Genomic DNA, 18,053 nt, shown 5'->3' on the forward strand with positions numbered 1-18,053 from the left:
TTAGGGGAGGGCTTGGAAGTGGTTATGTACCTTCTTCCTTCAGATGGGGCAAATCGTGTGTTTGAAAGAAGAGACTCAAATGCGAGAGAAATCACAGCCACCTCTGACAGAGCCCTTTCTTGTTGCCTGCAGCAGTGCCCTGTGAAAGTTGGCTTTCCCCAGGGCTCTGCCAACACCTTCTTTTGCTGGTTCCTTCTCACTCAGCATGTCAAGCTGATGCCTTAGATTGGTGCAAAAGTCCATGGCTCTGCAAAGCATAGCTCCCTTGGTGAAACCACTTGTTTGGGAAAGAACAAAATCAGTCCCTCAGATTCCACGTTTGCTGTGTTTGGAGTTTGCCCTTTGCTGTGTAAGTGTCTTCGCTGCTGAGTGCCCTGGGCTGTTGTTGCTGGAGGGAGTGCTGCACACTGTACTGATGATTACTGCTCTTCTCTTCCCACAGGCAGCAGTTTTGATTGGTTTGGTATTCTGGAGCCCGGGGCTGCCAGCACTTCCAGTCCCACAGGGCACTTCACTTGTTAGATACCAGTTATCTGAACAGTTGTTCATTATCTCTTTTTCTTGCAGGCTGTGAATTTTTTAAGGACTACAAAGACCGGGATTATACAGCTGAAGGTCTCATATTTAACTGGAAACAGGTACGTGGATGTTACAAAATGGAGAGCTGTGGGCTTTACTGGGCCTAAGTCTTGCCTCACGGTTTTTGAGCAATTGTCTGTGTCATGTACCTATTTCTGATCACAAGGAGGAAACCACTAGGACAAACAAAACAGATAGTGAAATTATCTAAATGAAGGTATGCTAGATTATTAATTTGAAAATTCATATGTAAAATAAATGAATCATTATGCTGAAGTCTATGGTGCTTGACCTCTGATGGAAGGTATGGGTTGCTTCTGGTTTTAAATTTTGATATTTTATTGATAGCTTCTGTTCTCAGTTCCTTCTTCATATTCTGTCTCCTACTGAAGAAGATGGTTGAGTGGAGCAGCCCTACAGAAATTCAGAAACTAATATGCCTGACTTGCGCCATTGGGAGCTCATAAAAGCTCCTCTTGTCCATTAGTCCTTCCAAGAGTCTTATGAGTTAATTCTTACCTCTTCAAGTTTTTGCATCCAAAGATGCTTTGCTGAGGTGTTTTCTTCTAATGCCAACCATTTGGCATTTGTTGTCTTGTTTTTTCTTCTGGAACTCAGTCCCTTCAAGTCATGACTTTTCTCTGACCAGCTGTGTTTGGGTTTTTTGCAGGACTATGTAGATGCTCCATTAAGTATCCCAGTCTCTCTGACCCAGTCTCTGAATATTGATTGGAGTGAGTACCAGGTGAGCAAAGCGGATGCCTCTGTGGGAGGTCAGAGTTGTATTCAGGAAGGATCAGTAAAGATCTGAAGTCTAGCTTGCTCCTATTGCTGTAATCTGTCTCACTTCATACCATCCCAGTGGGGGCGAGGCTGTTCAGAACGGCAATGGAAATTCTCTACCCAAAAGCTCTGTAAAGTCAAATCTCTTTCTGTAGCTTTCGAAACTTTGCAATCCATTAGGGAGATAGGTTGCTAACAAAGGTAAGGGACATGACAGGAACTTGTTCTCAATCTCAGCTCTACACTGGGCATACTTCCTTGTCTGTGGGGAGTCTTGAGAGAGGTCAGCCTTCCTGTATGTGAGCAGAGCTGAGTGACTGGACACCTTCCTCACAGGTGTGCAAGGTGCCTGTCCTATGGGAGACGAGTAGAAAATCTTAACTGACCGTGGCAGGTCTCCACTCCTGATTACTATGACAGCATGGCAAATGGTAATTGAACTCTTATGTTTGCCTGGGCTTTGAGGTTTACCTTTGTTCACACCAGGGAGTATCACCTTATACTGCTGATTAGTGCACTCCATTTCACACATCAGTGGACCTACCAGGTTTTGTGATGACTGACTGTGCTGGAAAGTGTCACATTGCTGTGCTCTGTGGCTGGAAACACCACAGAACCAGCAGAGCTCCCCTTGCAGGGCCAGTATTTGTTGTCAGTGATGTAAATACTGTTTAAGTGCCAGCATAAGTAGAATCACAGAAAAATGCCTGGCAGTGTTGAAGCAGAACTAATAGAACTACAGCTTGTGTATGGCTAGAAATTGTTCACTAGAATACTGAGCAGCCAGTATTTTAAAAAGGATATTAAAAATTGAAGAGGGTGTCATAAATAGACACAGAAATGATTTGAGGACTGGAGAAGGTGCTTCACTCAAAGCTGAAGTTCTCAGTCTGTTTAGCTAATCACTAAGGTGATGGAGGGTTGACTTGATTAATGTGTAAGTACATTTGCAGGGAGAAAATACTGATTCTAAAGCACTCTTCAGTCTGGGGAAGAAGAGCTGCACAAGAAGCAATATCTGCAATCTGAAATCAGACCTTCAGATAAGGAAAAGCAGTCTCGCATGTTATTTTTGAAGATGATCTGTTGGAACATGCTGCCAAAGGAGGAATGAGCTGTCACCCCTAGCTGAGGTGCTTCTCTGGGCAAAGATGTTGCCAAGTGCAAGCTTCAGGCTGTACTTGGGGCAACTGAACAAAACTTTCTAGTTTGTGGTATAGAGAGATCAGACTGGATAATTAAATGATTCCTTCTGACATAAGCACAAGATAGGATTGAATTGGGCAGATAAAAGGCTTCTGTGTTTTTCTGCCCCAGGCTGAATGTGTTCCCCATTTCCCTACTCTTTTGTGGCTGTGCAGATTTCATGGCAGAGCAGTATGTTCTTTGTCTGACACTGCTCTTCAGTGTGCTTACATGCACATGTGCACACATGCAAGCACACAGCAAGTGTTCCATTGCTGGTGGTAAGATGTCACTTGTACCACTAACATTTTTACCATGAAATGCATCCCTTTCCTCGCCCTTTTCTTGCCAGTGCTATCCTATTTTCCTTAAGCTAGTTCTGACTGATCAAACCACTGAAATTCCCTGCATCTTCTCATGACACAGTGGTCCAGTGACAAGCTTGGGCTTGTTCTGATGTTTTTCACCTGTGTGTCCTGTAGTGCTGGAGGTCTCTGAGTTCAGAGCCCTTCTGTGGTGCTGCTGCTACTTGGGGATTACTGCAGAAATCCAGTACCTGTCTGGAGCAGTGGGAGAGGGTCAGCCAGCAGCCTGCTGGGGACATTTTCAAGGACCAAAGAGTTTTGAGCAAAGTGCTTGGGTTGTGGGAACAGGCTGCAGACCTTGGCCTGCACACCCCATCATGCTGCTTGCATCCCATACACAGCTGTAACGTGGCTGAGCCACTTGGTGAAGTGCTCATGTGCATGGGCTGCAGAACTGGGTCAGTGCTTCACAGGTGTTTGCTGCCTCTCTGAGCATGGTCTGCTTGGAGCTCTGGGGCTGCAGGCAAGCAGGTCCTGTGCCAGCCGGGCAGACAGTAGAGATGGCCTTTCATTGTTTTATTTGCCTAGTTGGTATCTTGTCCCTGAGTGCCTTTTGCAGAGGATGGGGGGAATTGATACCAAGGGGAAGGTCTGTCACTCTGAGGAATGGCTATGTGGTTATTTCTGCTTCACTGCTGTTCTGGATAGAGCAGCTCTGAACTGCAGAGCAGCTTTTTGCTGTGGGCAGACCCTTGCCCTCAACATTTCTCTTTCTGCAGAGCTGGGACCTCGTACAACAGACACAGAACTACCTGAAGCTGCTGATCTCCATCATCAATAGTGATGGTAAGGCAAGCTCCTTGCTCCCAGCAGTGTAGCTGGGGCAATCACTGTCCCTGGAAGAACAGCTCATGGTGTTAGTGCCACTGTGGATCAGCCCCAAATACAGAAGAGTCATTTTATAGAGAGCTTCACTTCTCTCCCATCAAAACAGGCTGATGGTCCTACCATCTCACGTCCAGCTTCCCTCTTAGAGAGGGACTTGCTGATTCTTTGAAAACTCTCTCATCCCAGGCATGAAGGGATATCTGAAAACTTAACCTGATGTTTTACTACTTTAAACCCGAAGAGAAGAAACATTTGTTTCCTCTCCTTGTTGACTCTTGCTCTTGTTTTGCTAGACACCTGTGTTTTGTCCCCCCAGCACAGGGTCTCATTTGTTGCCTGTTTAAGTGCCCCTTCCACTCTCTTTCATCGTGGCCACCCCAACTTTTTGAAAAGTGTCTCTTGCCCCATGTGGCATCCCATTCCCATTCCCTCCAGTGACTTTCTACTTAGCACTGTTGGATAGACGGAGCCATGGCTGGGGCTCCCAGCATGGCCAACTACAGGCTCTCCTGCAGTAGTTGTGTTGGGACACACTGTGGATTTTCTGGAGGGCATAGGAGTTGTGTCTTGTGAAACTGAAAAAATGTTCAGTTGGGGCAGATTTCTTGCTGATGTGGGCTGCAACTGGGTAGATGTATGTTCTGGGTAGTAAAGTGATGTTCATTGGTAATTCAGTCGAGTTCATTACTTGAGGAGAAGGTGTGCTTGTAGCATTGGTCTTACTTTTCTGGTCTTTTTGTACTAGGGAAAGTTTGTCATAGATAGAAACCGACCTGAATTACATTAATGACTTCATGTCTTGAGCAGCTGTCAGGACCAGGACAGCACATCAGCTGGTGCTGCTGATAACCCAGGACACTCCGAGCAATTTGTTGGCTGCCGTATTCAAGACAGAATGTTCTGGCTTGGTGGCTGAGCTCTACTCTTGAGCCTGGGCTGTGGGGACAGAGGGGAACTTGTCTCTACAGATTTGCCGTAAAAAAGTCATTGCTCTCGTTGCAACATCCTTTTTTGTCTTTTTGTTTTCTCCCCCTGTGTGGAACAGATGACAGCGGGCTCCTGGTGCACTGTATATCTGGCTGGGATCGAACTCCTCTCTTCATCTCCTTACTGCGCCTCTCCTTATGGGCTGTGAGTACCTGGCTGACCTCCTTTGTTTCTGGGGGTGATTGCTTGGAGGATGAGTGACTTCACCAGGAAGCAGTGATGGAGCAGTTAATGTTCCTAATGTTCCTTCAGACACGCTTTCACAGGCAGGTGGAGGAAGCTGGGCGTCTTGGATCACCGTGACAGTTTTCATCAGATCCTGAATTCCCAAGGCCCAGTCCCCAGGGCTGCTGCCTGAAGGCTGTTCTTGTTTGCTTTGCAGGATGGGTTGATCCACACGTCCCTGGAGCCCTCTGAGATTCTCTACCTGACAGTGGCCTATGACTGGTTTCTCTTTGGGTAGGCACGATCAGTTTTACTCACGTGTACATCCCTGCACAGCAGGGGAGAGGCCTTCAGGGGTCCTCTTTGGTGTTTGTTCGCAACCAAAGGTGGATATTTGGGCAGCTCCCAATGAGCTGGGACAAGAAGGGCTAATGCCCTTTTTTTTACCTGAGATCTTAGGCATCTGGCCATCCTTGACAGGTTGTGCTCTTCTGCTGATTCTGGTGTGTGACTGAGCTTCCCTTGCTCTCTTTCCAGGCACATGTTAGTTGATCGACTCAGTAAAGGAGAAGAGGTGAGTGTCAGGTCTGGGGCAGTGACTGAGCACTGCTTTGTGTTCTCAGAAAACTTGTTTACGGTAGCAGCATTCACTCCCTGCCTCTAGTAATATCTGTGGTTGGGCTCTAAAGAGATTGTTCAGGTGCTGAAAATACGAGGTAGGAGCCTTGCCCCGTCATTTCTGATGCATAAGGTATGGGGCTCCTTTTCTCTCAGGCTACACTTTTGTTGGGGGTGTCAGTCCTGCCAGTTTCCCTGCTGTGCCATTACTGTTCAGGCCCCAGGTGAAAGGGTGCTAGGACTTGCTGTTCAGCTCAGCAATGAGAAGGATGCTTAAGGTGTGTGACTCCTGGGAGCTTGGAAATAAAGCTGGATAGTCTCGTGTGCTTGTCCTGAATGCCAGCCCTCCTGCCTGGGTGCTGCCAGCTGCATGTGGCTTGCATGTCATCATGCGCTCATGGAGCAGCTTGTGCTGGTTCCAGTGTAGGTATTTGGTGGGGTGTGTCTGTGGGTACACAGATGGGTCTGGGAGGCAGTTGAGATTAGTTGAACTAATTCTCTTCAAATCTTTTACTGTCTAACAGCAAAAAAGATTGCTCTGACTGTAGTTGCAATATAGTGCAATATCATTTTTGGATAGAAATCAAGAGTTGGGGAGTGTCTAACCCTGCTGCTAATCCCCTGCTCCTCAAACTCTCACCTCACTAGGGAATCCCCTGCCTTCAAACAGCAGAGCCAAGACCCTGGCCTATTTTCCATCTTTCAGAGGCACAGAATCCCTATATTAGTATCATTCCTCCCATTCATTCCTTTCCTGGGGTTCTGCTGGCTTAAGACTGGCAGCTCTGCTCTGGTGCCTGCTTGGCCATGGGTGGAGTTGGTAGCTGCAGCAGGAGTGGGGGTGTCTGGCTGCCTGTAGCACTCCCTGCTCCCCATTTTTCCCAGGAGAAGGGCACAGCTCTGCACGGCTCAGTGCAGGGGTGGCAGAGGCCCAGCAGGGTGAGTGATGCAGAGCAGACTGGAGCATGGCAGGGCACGAGCTTGGGGCCACAGACACTGCAGGTACCTCGTGCTTCCAGATGTGGTCCAGATGTGGTACAGCTGTGGTGCCAAGCAGCAGCATGCAGCTCCAACCCTGCAAGTCCTGCTGGGTTTGCTGCTTGCCTGGGTGTATAAGCAGTTGCTGGAGGCCATCTCTTTTCCATTCTGCAGTGATGGCATAAGTACCTCCCATGTGCTTGTGGCATGTGTGCAAGGCATTGATAAGGAGATGACTTGTACACCTTCCTTTCTGGGCCTCCCCATGTCAGGGAGCAGAGAGTCAGCTTAACATGGAAGAGAAGGCCCAGGATGGGATGGGGGCAGCCCTTGGCACACTGGAGGCTGGTAGCTGCAGATTTTTTGCTATCTCCTTCCTGCCAGCACCTCCCCACCAAGATAAGAGGCTGCATGGAGCCTCGGGTTCATTTCTGAACCGCTCTTCTCTCTCCCTTTGCTCAGATTTTCTTTTTCTGCTTCAATTTTCTGAAGCACATCACCTCTGAGGAGTTCTCTGCTCTGAAGTCACAGAGGTAAGGAGCCTGTGCTTGCTGCTGCATGGGCTACAGAGCCAGGGAGCTTGTTAGTGCTGTTTCTTTGGGGAGATAGAAGCCCTGGTGTCCTGGCCCAGTTTTCTTTAATTTATTCTGCACTCTGAAGGCTGCAAAATGGGGCCGAGGCTTGTGAGGTGCCACGTTGTGCTCTGAAAAACTGTCCATGCTGAAATGTGCTCTCTGCTTAATGCCTGTCCGTGGCTGCTTTAGCACAGATGAGCCCAGAGATGTGTGCTCTGGCTCGAGCAGGCTGTGCAGTGAGCTCCATCAGGCGCTGCTGGGGGGAGAGGGATGGCTGGGTTTTGACCAACTGCTCAGCGTAAACCCCTTCTTATTTCACGAGGGGCACAAAGAAACAAAGCCCACCCTGGAAGCTCTGAGTAAGCACATGTTACATGCAGGGTTGCCTGTTGCCACCTTCTCAAAGCGTAGGGTGTGTGAGTTGGGACTGTTGGGAGTCAAATACTGCACACTGGCCCATCCCCTCCCCTCTGACCCTGCACAGCTCATTTCCCACTGCTCTGATCAGCTGTGTGTGACAGAGACCTGGCTTTGACCAGCCTTCATGCAGTCCTGAAGTGTACCTGAGGTAACTTTCTTCCCTTCCCCAGAAGGAAGAGTTTGCCACCCGGCTTCACCCTGGAAGAGATCTGCATGCTCAGTGAGTGCTGCTGCCAAGCATCAGTGCCCCTGGGGGTGGCAATGGTTCGTTGCTTGGGGGCTTGGGTTCCCAACACCCCAAATGGGTGTGCTTCCCTTGAGGCCCCATGAGAACACAGCCCCAAGGGCACATGTTATTGCCTAAAGGGAGAGAAAGTGAGTGAGACCAAGCTGGTCTTCAGGTAGCTCTGTTTTCTTTTTTTCTAGAGCAGAAAGACCGAGGCAGCACCACAAGCCTGAGCAGTGACTTCTCCCTGGGGATGGAAAGTTCCCCTGGAGCATCTGGGAGCTTCACCTATGAAGCAGTGGAGCTGATGCCAGCAGGAACACAGGCTCAAGCGGCATGGTGAGCATATAACCACTCAGTGGGCTGCCGAGCAAAAGGAGCAGGCTCTGGACACAGTACAAAAGATATTTCTGAAATGTCTTGCCCTCCAGGTCTGCTCTCTGTAGCATGGGTTTCTTAGAGTGGAGGGAGGAATTTTGGCTGCCAGAGGCTTGCTGCAACTTGTTCTACAGAGCTTCTGCAGGAAAAATTGGAGACCATATTAAAGGCTGTCAGGCAGGGGTGCTTCTCTGTTTGTCCATTGATGAGAGTAAATCAACTTTGTTTCATTTTCACCAATTTCACTGTTAAAACTTCACCCAGAAAGGACTTCATTACTTTTGAAAGATGGTTCCAAACTACCAGAAAAATTACATTTGGCAGCAGCCTCCCCAGGGAAAAGTAGAGACAGTTTAGCTGCCCTAAAATGAAGTTTAATCAGTTTACAAATGGGGAGTGTCTGCAGTTAGTGGTAGGTAGGCTGGGTGGCTGCTCTAAGCTTTAGCCCCTCTAACAGCATGAGGTATGCGAGCTGAAAGCAGGTTCCTGCCCACAGCACTGCTTAGAGGTACTTCTGTGGGAGAATATGAAATTCTCAGTGCTCCCTGTTGACAGAGGGTCACCTAGAACTTGCCTGGGGATGCTGGTGGCTGTCTGGAGTTGGGGAAGGTGTCTGGCAACTCTGCTGCTCTGGGACGGGTGTTTTACTTTCTTCTGGAGTTTCTGGTGCTGTTTGGGGATTTCAGAACCTTGCTGTAGGGTTGCCCCTCTCAGTTTAATTTTTCTCTCCTCTCCCTTAGCACATGTGAAGACTCTATTTTATATTGCAATTATTTTAAATTAAATCTGGGTTGTGCTGGAGGCAGTTGAAGTCCTCTGAGACTGAGCCTGCAGCCATGCTAGTGGCAGAAGCCTTTCTAAAGCACATTATGATTCTGTAATTTAAAGTGAGAGGAAGAATCTTCCTGAAGAATCACAAAATGGAGATGGGGAGTCCCAAACTGTTTGCCAAATGAGCACAGCATCCTCTAACACACAGGGCCTACCTATCCACAGCAAAGTGACTGCAGCAAGTAGAGGACAACTTTCCACTTGCAGTGCTGCAGGGTAGCGAAATGGAAGCATTTATGTTGCTCTGAGTGCTTGGGTCATACAGACTCGACTCTGCTGCACAGGACTTAAGCATGATTTGCACAATATGTGAAGCGACCAGAGCATGCTGGAAGAGATCCTTTGCACTCATGTGGATCAGGGCTTGATTTTGTGATGTGTTTTCTAACTCTGGTTTACATTCATTTCTGTGGGAGACATCAGGCTGTGTTGTGTCTGCTGCTCCATGGGGAATTTGGCCTGTGCTGTGGGGCAAGAGCTTGGGAAGGGGGAAGGTTGTGAGCCTTGCCATGAGTGCTCAGTGGGGGGACTGGTCACAGATGTCTTGCTGCAGGCTATTGTGGCTGTGTAGCCTGGAGAATATGTAGGGCTGGAAGAGCTGGGCTGTGCAGAGCATGAGTAGGGAGAGGAGGGGATGTGCTCTGTTGAGTTGTCCTGAAAACAGGTGCCCTCGAGGTCTCTGTGCAGGGAGAGACATTTGATTTTTAGCTGTACAAACCTGTTCCATCAGGCTATGCTTGGAGATGTTGGCAGCTATGATAACATGAGATGAATAAAGCCTGAGAGAGGCTGTGGTGTGATGTTTGAGGGTGGACACCCTTCAAGAAATGAAGGGAAGATATTGCACTTTCCACTGTACAATGAGCCTGTCTTTAGCTGCACTTGCTGACAGTGCTCAAGATCTCAGTCGAAGCTGTGAGATGCCCTTCCATTTTTCAGAAAGAATAACATCTTTTCTCCTTGAGTTCATTTGCTTTAGACTTTTCTTTTTTACTTGTGTACATAGGAAGGGCTTTGTCCAATTCAGTGTGTTCTTGAAAGGAGAAATATTCTTGGGACTCTTCCAGAAAGAAAACAAACAACTGATGTAAGAAAGAAAATCTTCTGAACACAGAGCAGCGCTGATGTGAATTAGTCACAAACGTGTGCCTGTTTGACGTGTAGCTGGATTGTTCTGTGAGCTAAGGCCCAGTGCAGCAGTGAACAGTGAATCATGACCAAGTCTGAATGTGCTGGCTAGGAAAGCAGCCAGAGCAGTTCTGGGCTGTCAGCACAGGCAAGGAGAGGACTGAAGTGCACCTACACATGGAGTGACTGTCAGCTCTGCGCACGTGGCCAGAAGTGTGGTCAGTGATGCCTGAAGGGAATTTCTAAAAGGCAAAACAACCCTGGTTGTGTGTCCCTGTCGCCCTCGGTGCGCACGAACGCCCACCTGGGCTGATATGCTCTGTAGAGCTGGAGCAGATTGAAATGGTCTTTCCCCGCTGGGAGGCCCCTTGCTTGAGGCACTTTTACCGCTAGACTAAACAAAGAAATCGCTGTGTGTGTGTGGGCTGATGCATTCTCCCATCTCTGATTTCCAGGTCACGTGGATGGTGATCTATAAAAGAATGGGCTAAGATGGGTTGAGCTCAGTGTACCCCCCTCACTGAGTGGGGTGACTCATGGTTCCTTGGGAGGGAGGAGGGCGGGTCCAGTGGGAACGAGAACCAGTAGCTGCTGGAGTAAAATCCAGCCTGTGGTAAAAAGGCTTCCTAGCTGGAGTACATAGAAAAGCCAGCTTTCTCACCCATGTCCTCCATCCCACAGGAGGAAAAGCTGTGCATCGTCACCGCAGGCTGTGCTCTGGAGCAGGGCACAGCAGTCTGAAGACAGGTTACCTTCCACAGGGGTGGTTGAAGTCAAGTCCTCCAGCTCCTCCTCATCAACCCATTCTGATAACTTCCTGAGGATTGGAAGCAGCCCACTAGAAGTGCCCCGATCCAGGTGAGATGGGACAGAACAGAGCATTTCTCAACAAAATGAGTGTCTCATAAAGGGAGTGCAGGGCTGCACTTGTGTGGCTCTGGGAACACAGGAGCACATGTGTTTGTATCTACAAACAAGCCTCAGGAGGCCTGTTCCTCTCTATCCTGACCTTGTCTGGTTTGCTGGCCATTAAGTACAGACACTCCTGCCTCAGCCCCTGGAGGAGTGAGGAGCTGTGCCGGTAACAGCCAGCTGTCTGTTCTGCCTGTCCTCAGCGCATGCCTCAAGTCCATGAGCTCTGGCATCTCTGCATCCTGCATGCTTGGAGCTCACAGCACTTTCTCTAAAGCACTCACTGGGGTTTGAAATGGCTGTGGTGTTTGGGGAAGGAAGCTTTTCAAACCAAGCAGACCTCACTCTGCATCTAACCTGTCCCTCTTTCCACCTGCTAACCCTCCTGACACTGCAGGTTGAAAAAAACTCTGGGTGCTGGTGGCAAGCAGAGGTAGGAGTCTGCTGGGAGCAAGCTGCGAGTGCCGTGCTGGTGCAAAGGATTCCGCATGGAAGGCTGTGTGTTCCTGCTGGGCAGCTGGGGAATGGGGACCCTGGACCTGAGCCTAATCTCATGCCGTAACAAAGGATATTCTGGCACCCTTCCGGAGACTGATGCTGCGATAGGGCAGAGTCGAGCAGTGAGCTAGGCTAGGGAAGAAAGAGCAGAGCCTGTGGAGCAAACACCATGTGTTTAGGCCAACAGGGAATAAAGAGGCTCTTAGATAAGAGGTTGCTGTTAACAGCATCGAATGCCTGTGTAGTCTCTGCAGGTTTTCCGATGAGTCTTTTTCTAGTGATTCCGAAACAGCCACCAGCCAAATTTTAGGGCTTTCTCGTCATATGGAAAATAAAATGACAAACAAGCATTGAAAATTTATGAGACTTTCTTAACTAATTTCTTGATTTCAGAGGAAAACCAGTGTCTGGCAGTTTTCATAAATAATGCTAACTGTTCTCCCCGGGGAAAGACATGAATAAGGAGGGGTTTGAGTTGTTGCTGGGGTCCACCTCTACATTCTCTGTAGATGAAGTGAATCTCCCAGGAATGGAATAAAATACTGGAGACAAAACAGCTCATCTTGGGAGCTGCTTTGTTCACGATGGTAGTGCCGCAGTTCCTGTGTGTGGTCTCATGCCATTCCCAAGGCCTGACAGGCTGTTCAGGGCTGGCAGCAAGCTTGCAGCAGTGCTCTGGAAGAAGTAGTTTATGATGCTTCAGCCAAATTCTGCTCTGAAAGAGCAAAGAGGAGAAACGGAGGAGGCAAAAGAGCACCATGAGAGGGGTTAGGGTTGCCTTGTGAGACACTGACACAGGTGTCAGTGCACTTTTTGGGGCATGAGCATGGTTATGTTTTCTCCAGAGCCAGAGACTCTCTTACTCCAGTTGGCTTGATCTCCCTGCTTGGACTATGTTAGTCTGAATTAGTCTGGTGAGCTCCATGCAGGTACTGGATATCACAATACCTTCAGTCACCATTCTCCACCCCTCCAAGAAAAGAGTGAGTCCCATTTTGGGTGGAGAAGGAGTGTATCTGTGATGGAAAGAAGAGGTAAATTCTGTCCCTTCACCTCCTGAAAAATGGTGGGACTAAGATGAAAAAGCAGGAGCACAGAGATTGATCAGGTTGCCAGAAATACCTTTATCCCTGCAGTGCTGCTCGCACTTAACACACAAGGCTCTTGAGATGAAGAAACTACTGTATTTGACTTCCTGATCCTCTGTTTGTGTGGCCATAGCAACAAACCACTTTTCTCAACTGCTGCTGCAGTGGTTAGAATGGTTGCTTGTAAAATGCCAGCAGGCATCCTTCAGGTAGTTCGAGTCAACACCCCAGTTCAGGTGCTGGCAAGCAGGGGAGCTCCAGAGGGAACAGGAAAGCAGGAGAGGTGAGCAGGGCCTGGGAGGGGAACTGGGCTGTCCTAAAAGAAGGGGTCACAAATGCCCAGTCAGGCAGTGGGAGCCAAGCCCCACTCCTGACCAGGATGGCCTCATAGTTAACAGGCTGCTGCTGCTGTCACCTCACCAGCCCATCTTGTGGATTCTTCTCTGATCCAGAGGTCCTGGGTACCTTTAAATCCCAGGATGGTTCTTGTTAGGCAAAGCAGTACAAAGGCAAATTCCTGACAATCTTTCTGTTTTTTTCCAACGCGATGGTAAGATCACATCTGCTGAGGACAAACGTGCAGGAAGATACTATGCAGACTATTTGCAGAGTAGGACAAGGTGCTGCTAGTTCTACAGAGAGAGAGAGCTCTGAGTATGGCAGACAGCTTGCCTTGAATCAAACCCCTTGCATGCGAGGGGGTAACAGCTTGCAAACCATGTCCTCTGTTTGCATTTGACACAGTCTGAGTGTCCCATGACACTGCAGAAAAAATCTGTATCTGTGTCAGGGATTTAGCGTGTGTGTACATGGCACTAATGTGGATTAGCAGCTGGATAATCTTTGGTTGAATGTGCTTTTGCTAAGTCAATTAAACAAAACCCAAAGTCCTGTGATCTGGAGAGTCAAGATTTGCAGGAGTTAAATCGCAGAGGATCTGCTTTGACCAACAGCCACAGAGAACTCCCTTATTTTACTTAAGGGCTGCAGATGGCTCAGCTGTGGGTCTGGAAGTCCAGTGAGAACAGAGCCAGAGAGAGAAGCTGCTGCCCCTTGACTTTGGGTGTTTTGTTAGTAGTGAGAAGACTGCGTGAGCACTGTGTGTCTTGTTCCTTACAGCCACCTTGCTCAGAAGGTTTATCTGTGATGTGACAGCTTGGGATAGTAACCACAGCAGGAGAGGAATTGTTTACAGGAATGTTTTCAGTAATTATTGCACGACTATGCCACAACATGGGCTTGCCGGCTGGCACATGACGTTCTGCAATCAGAAATGGTTGTGCTCGCAGAGGACGGGCTGCTCGGGCGATATCAGCCTGTAGATAACTGCCTGGGATTCAGCCAGGGCTCTCAGTACTTGGCAGAGAGCCACACTCCTTGCCAGCATTTCCCACGCAAAGGTGGGAAGGGCTGCCCTTTACTCCAGGTTGCCACAGTCTGCCCGCGCGTACGGAGCCTACTTAACGCTTCGGTTTGAGGCACACAACATATGCTGGCAAATGAGCTGCTTCCCAAATAGTCCTAGGTGTGTAGAAGTACGTCAGGTGAGCGGGGGCAGCACGGGGCAGGATGGGAGCCTAGCTGTTGGCACTTGGCACCCATCTCAGTGACGTATTAAGAAAGAGAAGGATCCCTGAATGTTGCTCTGCCTCCAGAGTTGGCTCTCCTCTGGCAGGCGAGTGTCCACGTGCTCTGAAATGCTCTGCCTTGTGCAGCATGTTGCATGGGAAGCACTGACCTAATTAAAAGGAACCATTGCAGGCTAGGAGCTGCCAGTTTATGGCCTGCGAGAGGTCCTTCCTTGTGTGAAGGAACAGCTTGCAGCTCATCTCTGTTTTGCTAATTTAATTTTGTTAATCTTGCACTTTTGAGGGAGTTTCTTCCCACTCATGGACCTGAAGAGGTGGGTGTGTGAAGCTCACTTTGATTCTTTTTCTGTCTGCCATTAGATGTCTGTGGCAGAGACAGTGACTTGAAGACTTGCTGTATCTCATCTCCTCCTGACATCCATGTCAGCCTTGCTGTCATTGTCCTGCTGCTTCCCCAGACCCTCCATGCTGCCCTCACATCTAGCTAGCCTCTGCCATGGCTGTCAAATGTTGCAAACATGTTGTTCTTACAGACCTGGGGTCTGGTCCTGGTGTCCCAGCAGCTCCAGTTTGCTCCAAGGGCCTCTGCAGCGAGACTTTCCAAAGAGCCTTCAGGGTAGAAATAACAGGAAGAACTTTCACCTCTAGCATTGACTGAGATGCAGTCACCCCAGAAATCTGGTCTTGATCTCAGGCCAAGCTCAGCTTTTAAGAAGCTCTGCTGCCCTTGCAGTGCAAACACAAGATTTCCCATGCCCTGCCTTCTCAGCCTTGGCCTCTGCTGTCTCTCAAGGCTGTTCAAGATGCTTGTTGATTGTGACACTTCCTCAGGAGCCTCCCTGGAGAAGACTTTGGGAATAAAGGGGAAAGTCTGCCACGATATGTTAGCCCTGCTGGCTAGGCTCAGATGTCTATGCCGGGAGAGAGGTGACCTGGACTCATTGCAGAGTCAATCAGTTTATTCATTTAATTGACAAGTGTTTATTCTGCTGCCTGGAAGCAAGACAAGGAATTGGCTGCCTTGAACTCCTAGACCCCAGTGTTGTTGGGTTATATGTAACCTTACTAAGCTTGCACAGCTGCTTGACAGGGTTGGGGACCCTGGCAAGGGCTGGAGGGCCAGAGAGTCACTGAGAGTCAGTCCTGTGGGAGGCACGTGATGCTTTTATCAGCCTGTTCAAGACAGGATTCAAGAGATGACTTCATCCACCTCCAAGATGTGGTGTAAGATCAGTCTAATCTTAGCTGACAACCATGGAAGGTGACCAGCAGCTGGAAGCTGAGACCACACACCCAAACCAGGAAACAATTTTCTGTTCACCTTGTTTAGCACAGAGTTACCTGACTGGTGTGGTTGTTGATATCAGGCAGAGGGACACTTTTACTGTCCCTACTGCCCTCAATCATGACTTCCCATGTGGGCACAGTCTCCTGGGCAGGCTCTGGATACTGTTCTCCCTTTGCAAGAGCTGCAGAGCTCTGCTCAGTTCTTTTCACCTTCATCTGGAGCTCCTGCTGTAGCCCAGGCCCTCCTCTGCCATTCAGACTCGCTCCCTCCAGAACCTTTGTTTCTGCCTGGCTACAAACCTGTCCTCTGTTCAGCGCTCATTACTTTTCTAGCAGGATCCCATCCCTGCCTGCTTTCAGCCTGAGCCCGTTGCCTATAGACTTCACTGCTTTAGTTCAGTTTCTTGTCACTGCGCGTGACATTCCCATTTTTCGCTGTCTGGCTGTGCTGTACTGTCAGGGAGGTGACATCCTCCTCTTCCTCTGCACTGAGGCAGTATTCCTCTATGCTTCTGCCTGGCTTCCTGCACTGTTCCCAGCATGGCACTGTGCTCTTGGCCCAAATGCTCTGCCTGCTCTCCTTCACACTGACTTCCTCCACTTTATCTTCCAAAGGCAGGGAGAGGTGTAGATGTCACTGAAGAGCTGCTCCCTCTCCCTTACAAATTCTTTGCTTTCCAGGGAAGGTTATCCCTGTCTGATTCCTACAAGGTCTTTCTAAGGGTATATGCTGCACTTTTGCTTTCAGTGAAATGCCCTTGTTCTTACTTTGGCATTATGTGCCCCAGGAAAGACACCTTTTTGCAAGAAGGGGTTCTCCCAGTACTCTGACCCTCACTCCTTGGTTCACTGAGCAGCCAAAGAACAAGAACAGGTGAAGCTCTGCCCTTCCTGATTTCTGCTGTGATGCCCTTCTGGAGCTTGAGCTACCAGACAGGGGTGTTACTCCCAAACTGCAGCTGTGATGGGAAGCTGACATGCAGGGAGCTGTGTGACTCCCCTTCTCTGCTTGCACAGCCAAGTTAGGACCATATTTCAGACTACTCAAACTTGGCTGTATTGATCAGAATAGTTAAATGGCAGGCCTGGAATTAGATCGAGGTTGCAAATAGGTTTCCTGCTGTGCATCTCTTCCCGCCATTGCCTTCCAGTCTTGCTCAGGTCTTTCTTGCTGTGGGAGATCCTGTCTTCCTGGCTGTTCTCCTGGTCCCTTGGGGAGCAGCTGCAGTGCGCCACTGCTATTCTTAGCTGTGAAGACAGCGTGCGAGTACCTGGCCCAGCAGAGCTGGAGCTGGTGCACTGCTCTCTGCCCAGCAGAACTCAGATAAATTATCCAGAAGATCTTGGTAGTGTGTAATTGAGCAGCTCTGCCACAGGCTGTGCTTCCAGCTATGTACACTCTGCTGTGCAGCAAGGCACAGTAATTGCTTGCTCCCTTGGAAGCCAAGAGCTCTGGGTTTGTCTCAAGTGATTGTGCCCTCTTCTCCGAGATTTTGGAGGGACGCCTCAGATTTACTTACTGTGTTTCATGCTTCCTTCTTTCCTGGTGGGAGGTTGCGTACATCAAACAATTATTCTCCCTTGGCTATTTATCCTGTCTTAAAGATGTTTTGTCACCTGGTTTCTGGCGCAGTCCTTTCTTCTAACATAAGAATAAAAAGTTCAGGTGCTGGAGGGAGGTGTTCTGGGGGTGTCTTGAGCATTGCTCTGTTCAGATTTGGTGGGGATGCCTCAAGAGAGATCTGCTTTCTAACTGCTGCCGGTACAAGGATCTCTTAAATCTTTCTCAGCACTAACCAAGTCACAACCTTCATTCGCTGTTCTGCCCTGGGATGTGCTAACAGCTACAACAAGCAACAGGGAAATGCCCCTTGTACAGCGCAACATCCACATCTGTGAGGGATTCAGGGCAAGACGTGCTGTTGCATCTCACTAATGGATTTCTCAGTTCTGCATGGCCATCTGCTTCTTGCTGGCTCTCTCCTGCCCGGCTCCTGTTGTGCTCCTGCAGCTTTGTCGGCCCCAGCCAGCTTGGCTCTGCCCTCGCTTTCAAAGGAAAAGCTTGGCCTGGGGCCCAGCCAGAGCTGCATGTTGCACCCTGGTCCCCGAGTGTCAACGCTGCTGGCACAGGCGCTGCTGGCCGTCCGCCCGGCAGGTCCCTGGCACCAGCGCCCGTGAAAGGCATGTGGCTGATGACCTGACTGATCGTGCCATCTCCCTCTCTCTCTGCCCCAGATCGGCGGACCATTCTCTGCCCGGATCTTCCGTTTCCACAGACTTTGGCAGCTGGCAGATGGTGACAGGGTGTGGCAGTATTCGGGAGCAGGCAATCCTGAGCGCAGACGCCTCTCTCCCTTGCAGCTTCCCGGATGAGTTCCCTAGCACTTGCCTGTAAGTGTCTCAAATGCAGGACCTCTCCTTGGGTCTCTTGGCTGGCTGCGAGCACTGGAACTTTATCACCCTGGCACTTTCAGAGAAGCCTGGGAGCCCATAACAAACCGTTCCATCTTCTCTGCCTTGATGTTTTCCATCTGCAAACTCAGTCCCTGAGCACTCTTTACTTATGCTGAACATGGAAAGAAGCTGGTACTTTCTCTGCCTAATGATGGGGGAGCACTTTGCCTTCTGTAGGA

At 49.3% G+C, this 18,053-nt stretch overlaps 1 protein-coding gene across 2 annotated transcripts in view; it reads left to right on the forward strand.

Annotated features, from left to right (window-relative positions):
* The window catches only part of MTMR14 (myotubularin related protein 14), a 32,380-nt gene that overhangs the window by 10,996 nt on the left and 3,331 nt on the right, over positions 1 to 18,053 (forward strand). Inside the window, exons 8-18 of one of the 2 annotated variants that reach the window (XM_027713907.1) lie at positions 568 to 638; positions 1,250 to 1,324; positions 3,632 to 3,698; positions 4,786 to 4,871; positions 5,110 to 5,186; positions 5,430 to 5,466; positions 6,951 to 7,021; positions 7,654 to 7,703; positions 7,910 to 8,048; positions 10,728 to 10,904; positions 17,656 to 17,811. In XM_027713907.1, coding sequence (XP_027569708.1) covers positions 568 to 638; positions 1,250 to 1,324; positions 3,632 to 3,698; positions 4,786 to 4,871; positions 5,110 to 5,186; positions 5,430 to 5,466; positions 6,951 to 7,021; positions 7,654 to 7,703; positions 7,910 to 8,048; positions 10,728 to 10,904; positions 17,656 to 17,811 — 1,006 coding nt within the window. The remainder of the gene's footprint in view (positions 1 to 567; positions 639 to 1,249; positions 1,325 to 3,631; positions 3,699 to 4,785; positions 4,872 to 5,109; positions 5,187 to 5,429; positions 5,467 to 6,950; positions 7,022 to 7,653; positions 7,704 to 7,909; positions 8,049 to 10,727; positions 10,905 to 17,655; positions 17,812 to 18,053) is intronic. The other variant, XM_027713910.1, reaches the window with a different exon arrangement.

This window comes from Pipra filicauda, unplaced genomic scaffold (genome assembly GCF_003945595.2).
Source record: "Pipra filicauda isolate LSUMZ 115617 unplaced genomic scaffold, ASM394559v2 scaffold318_size846807_pilon, whole genome shotgun sequence".
Lineage (NCBI taxonomy): Eukaryota > Metazoa > Chordata > Aves > Passeriformes > Pipridae > Pipra > Pipra filicauda.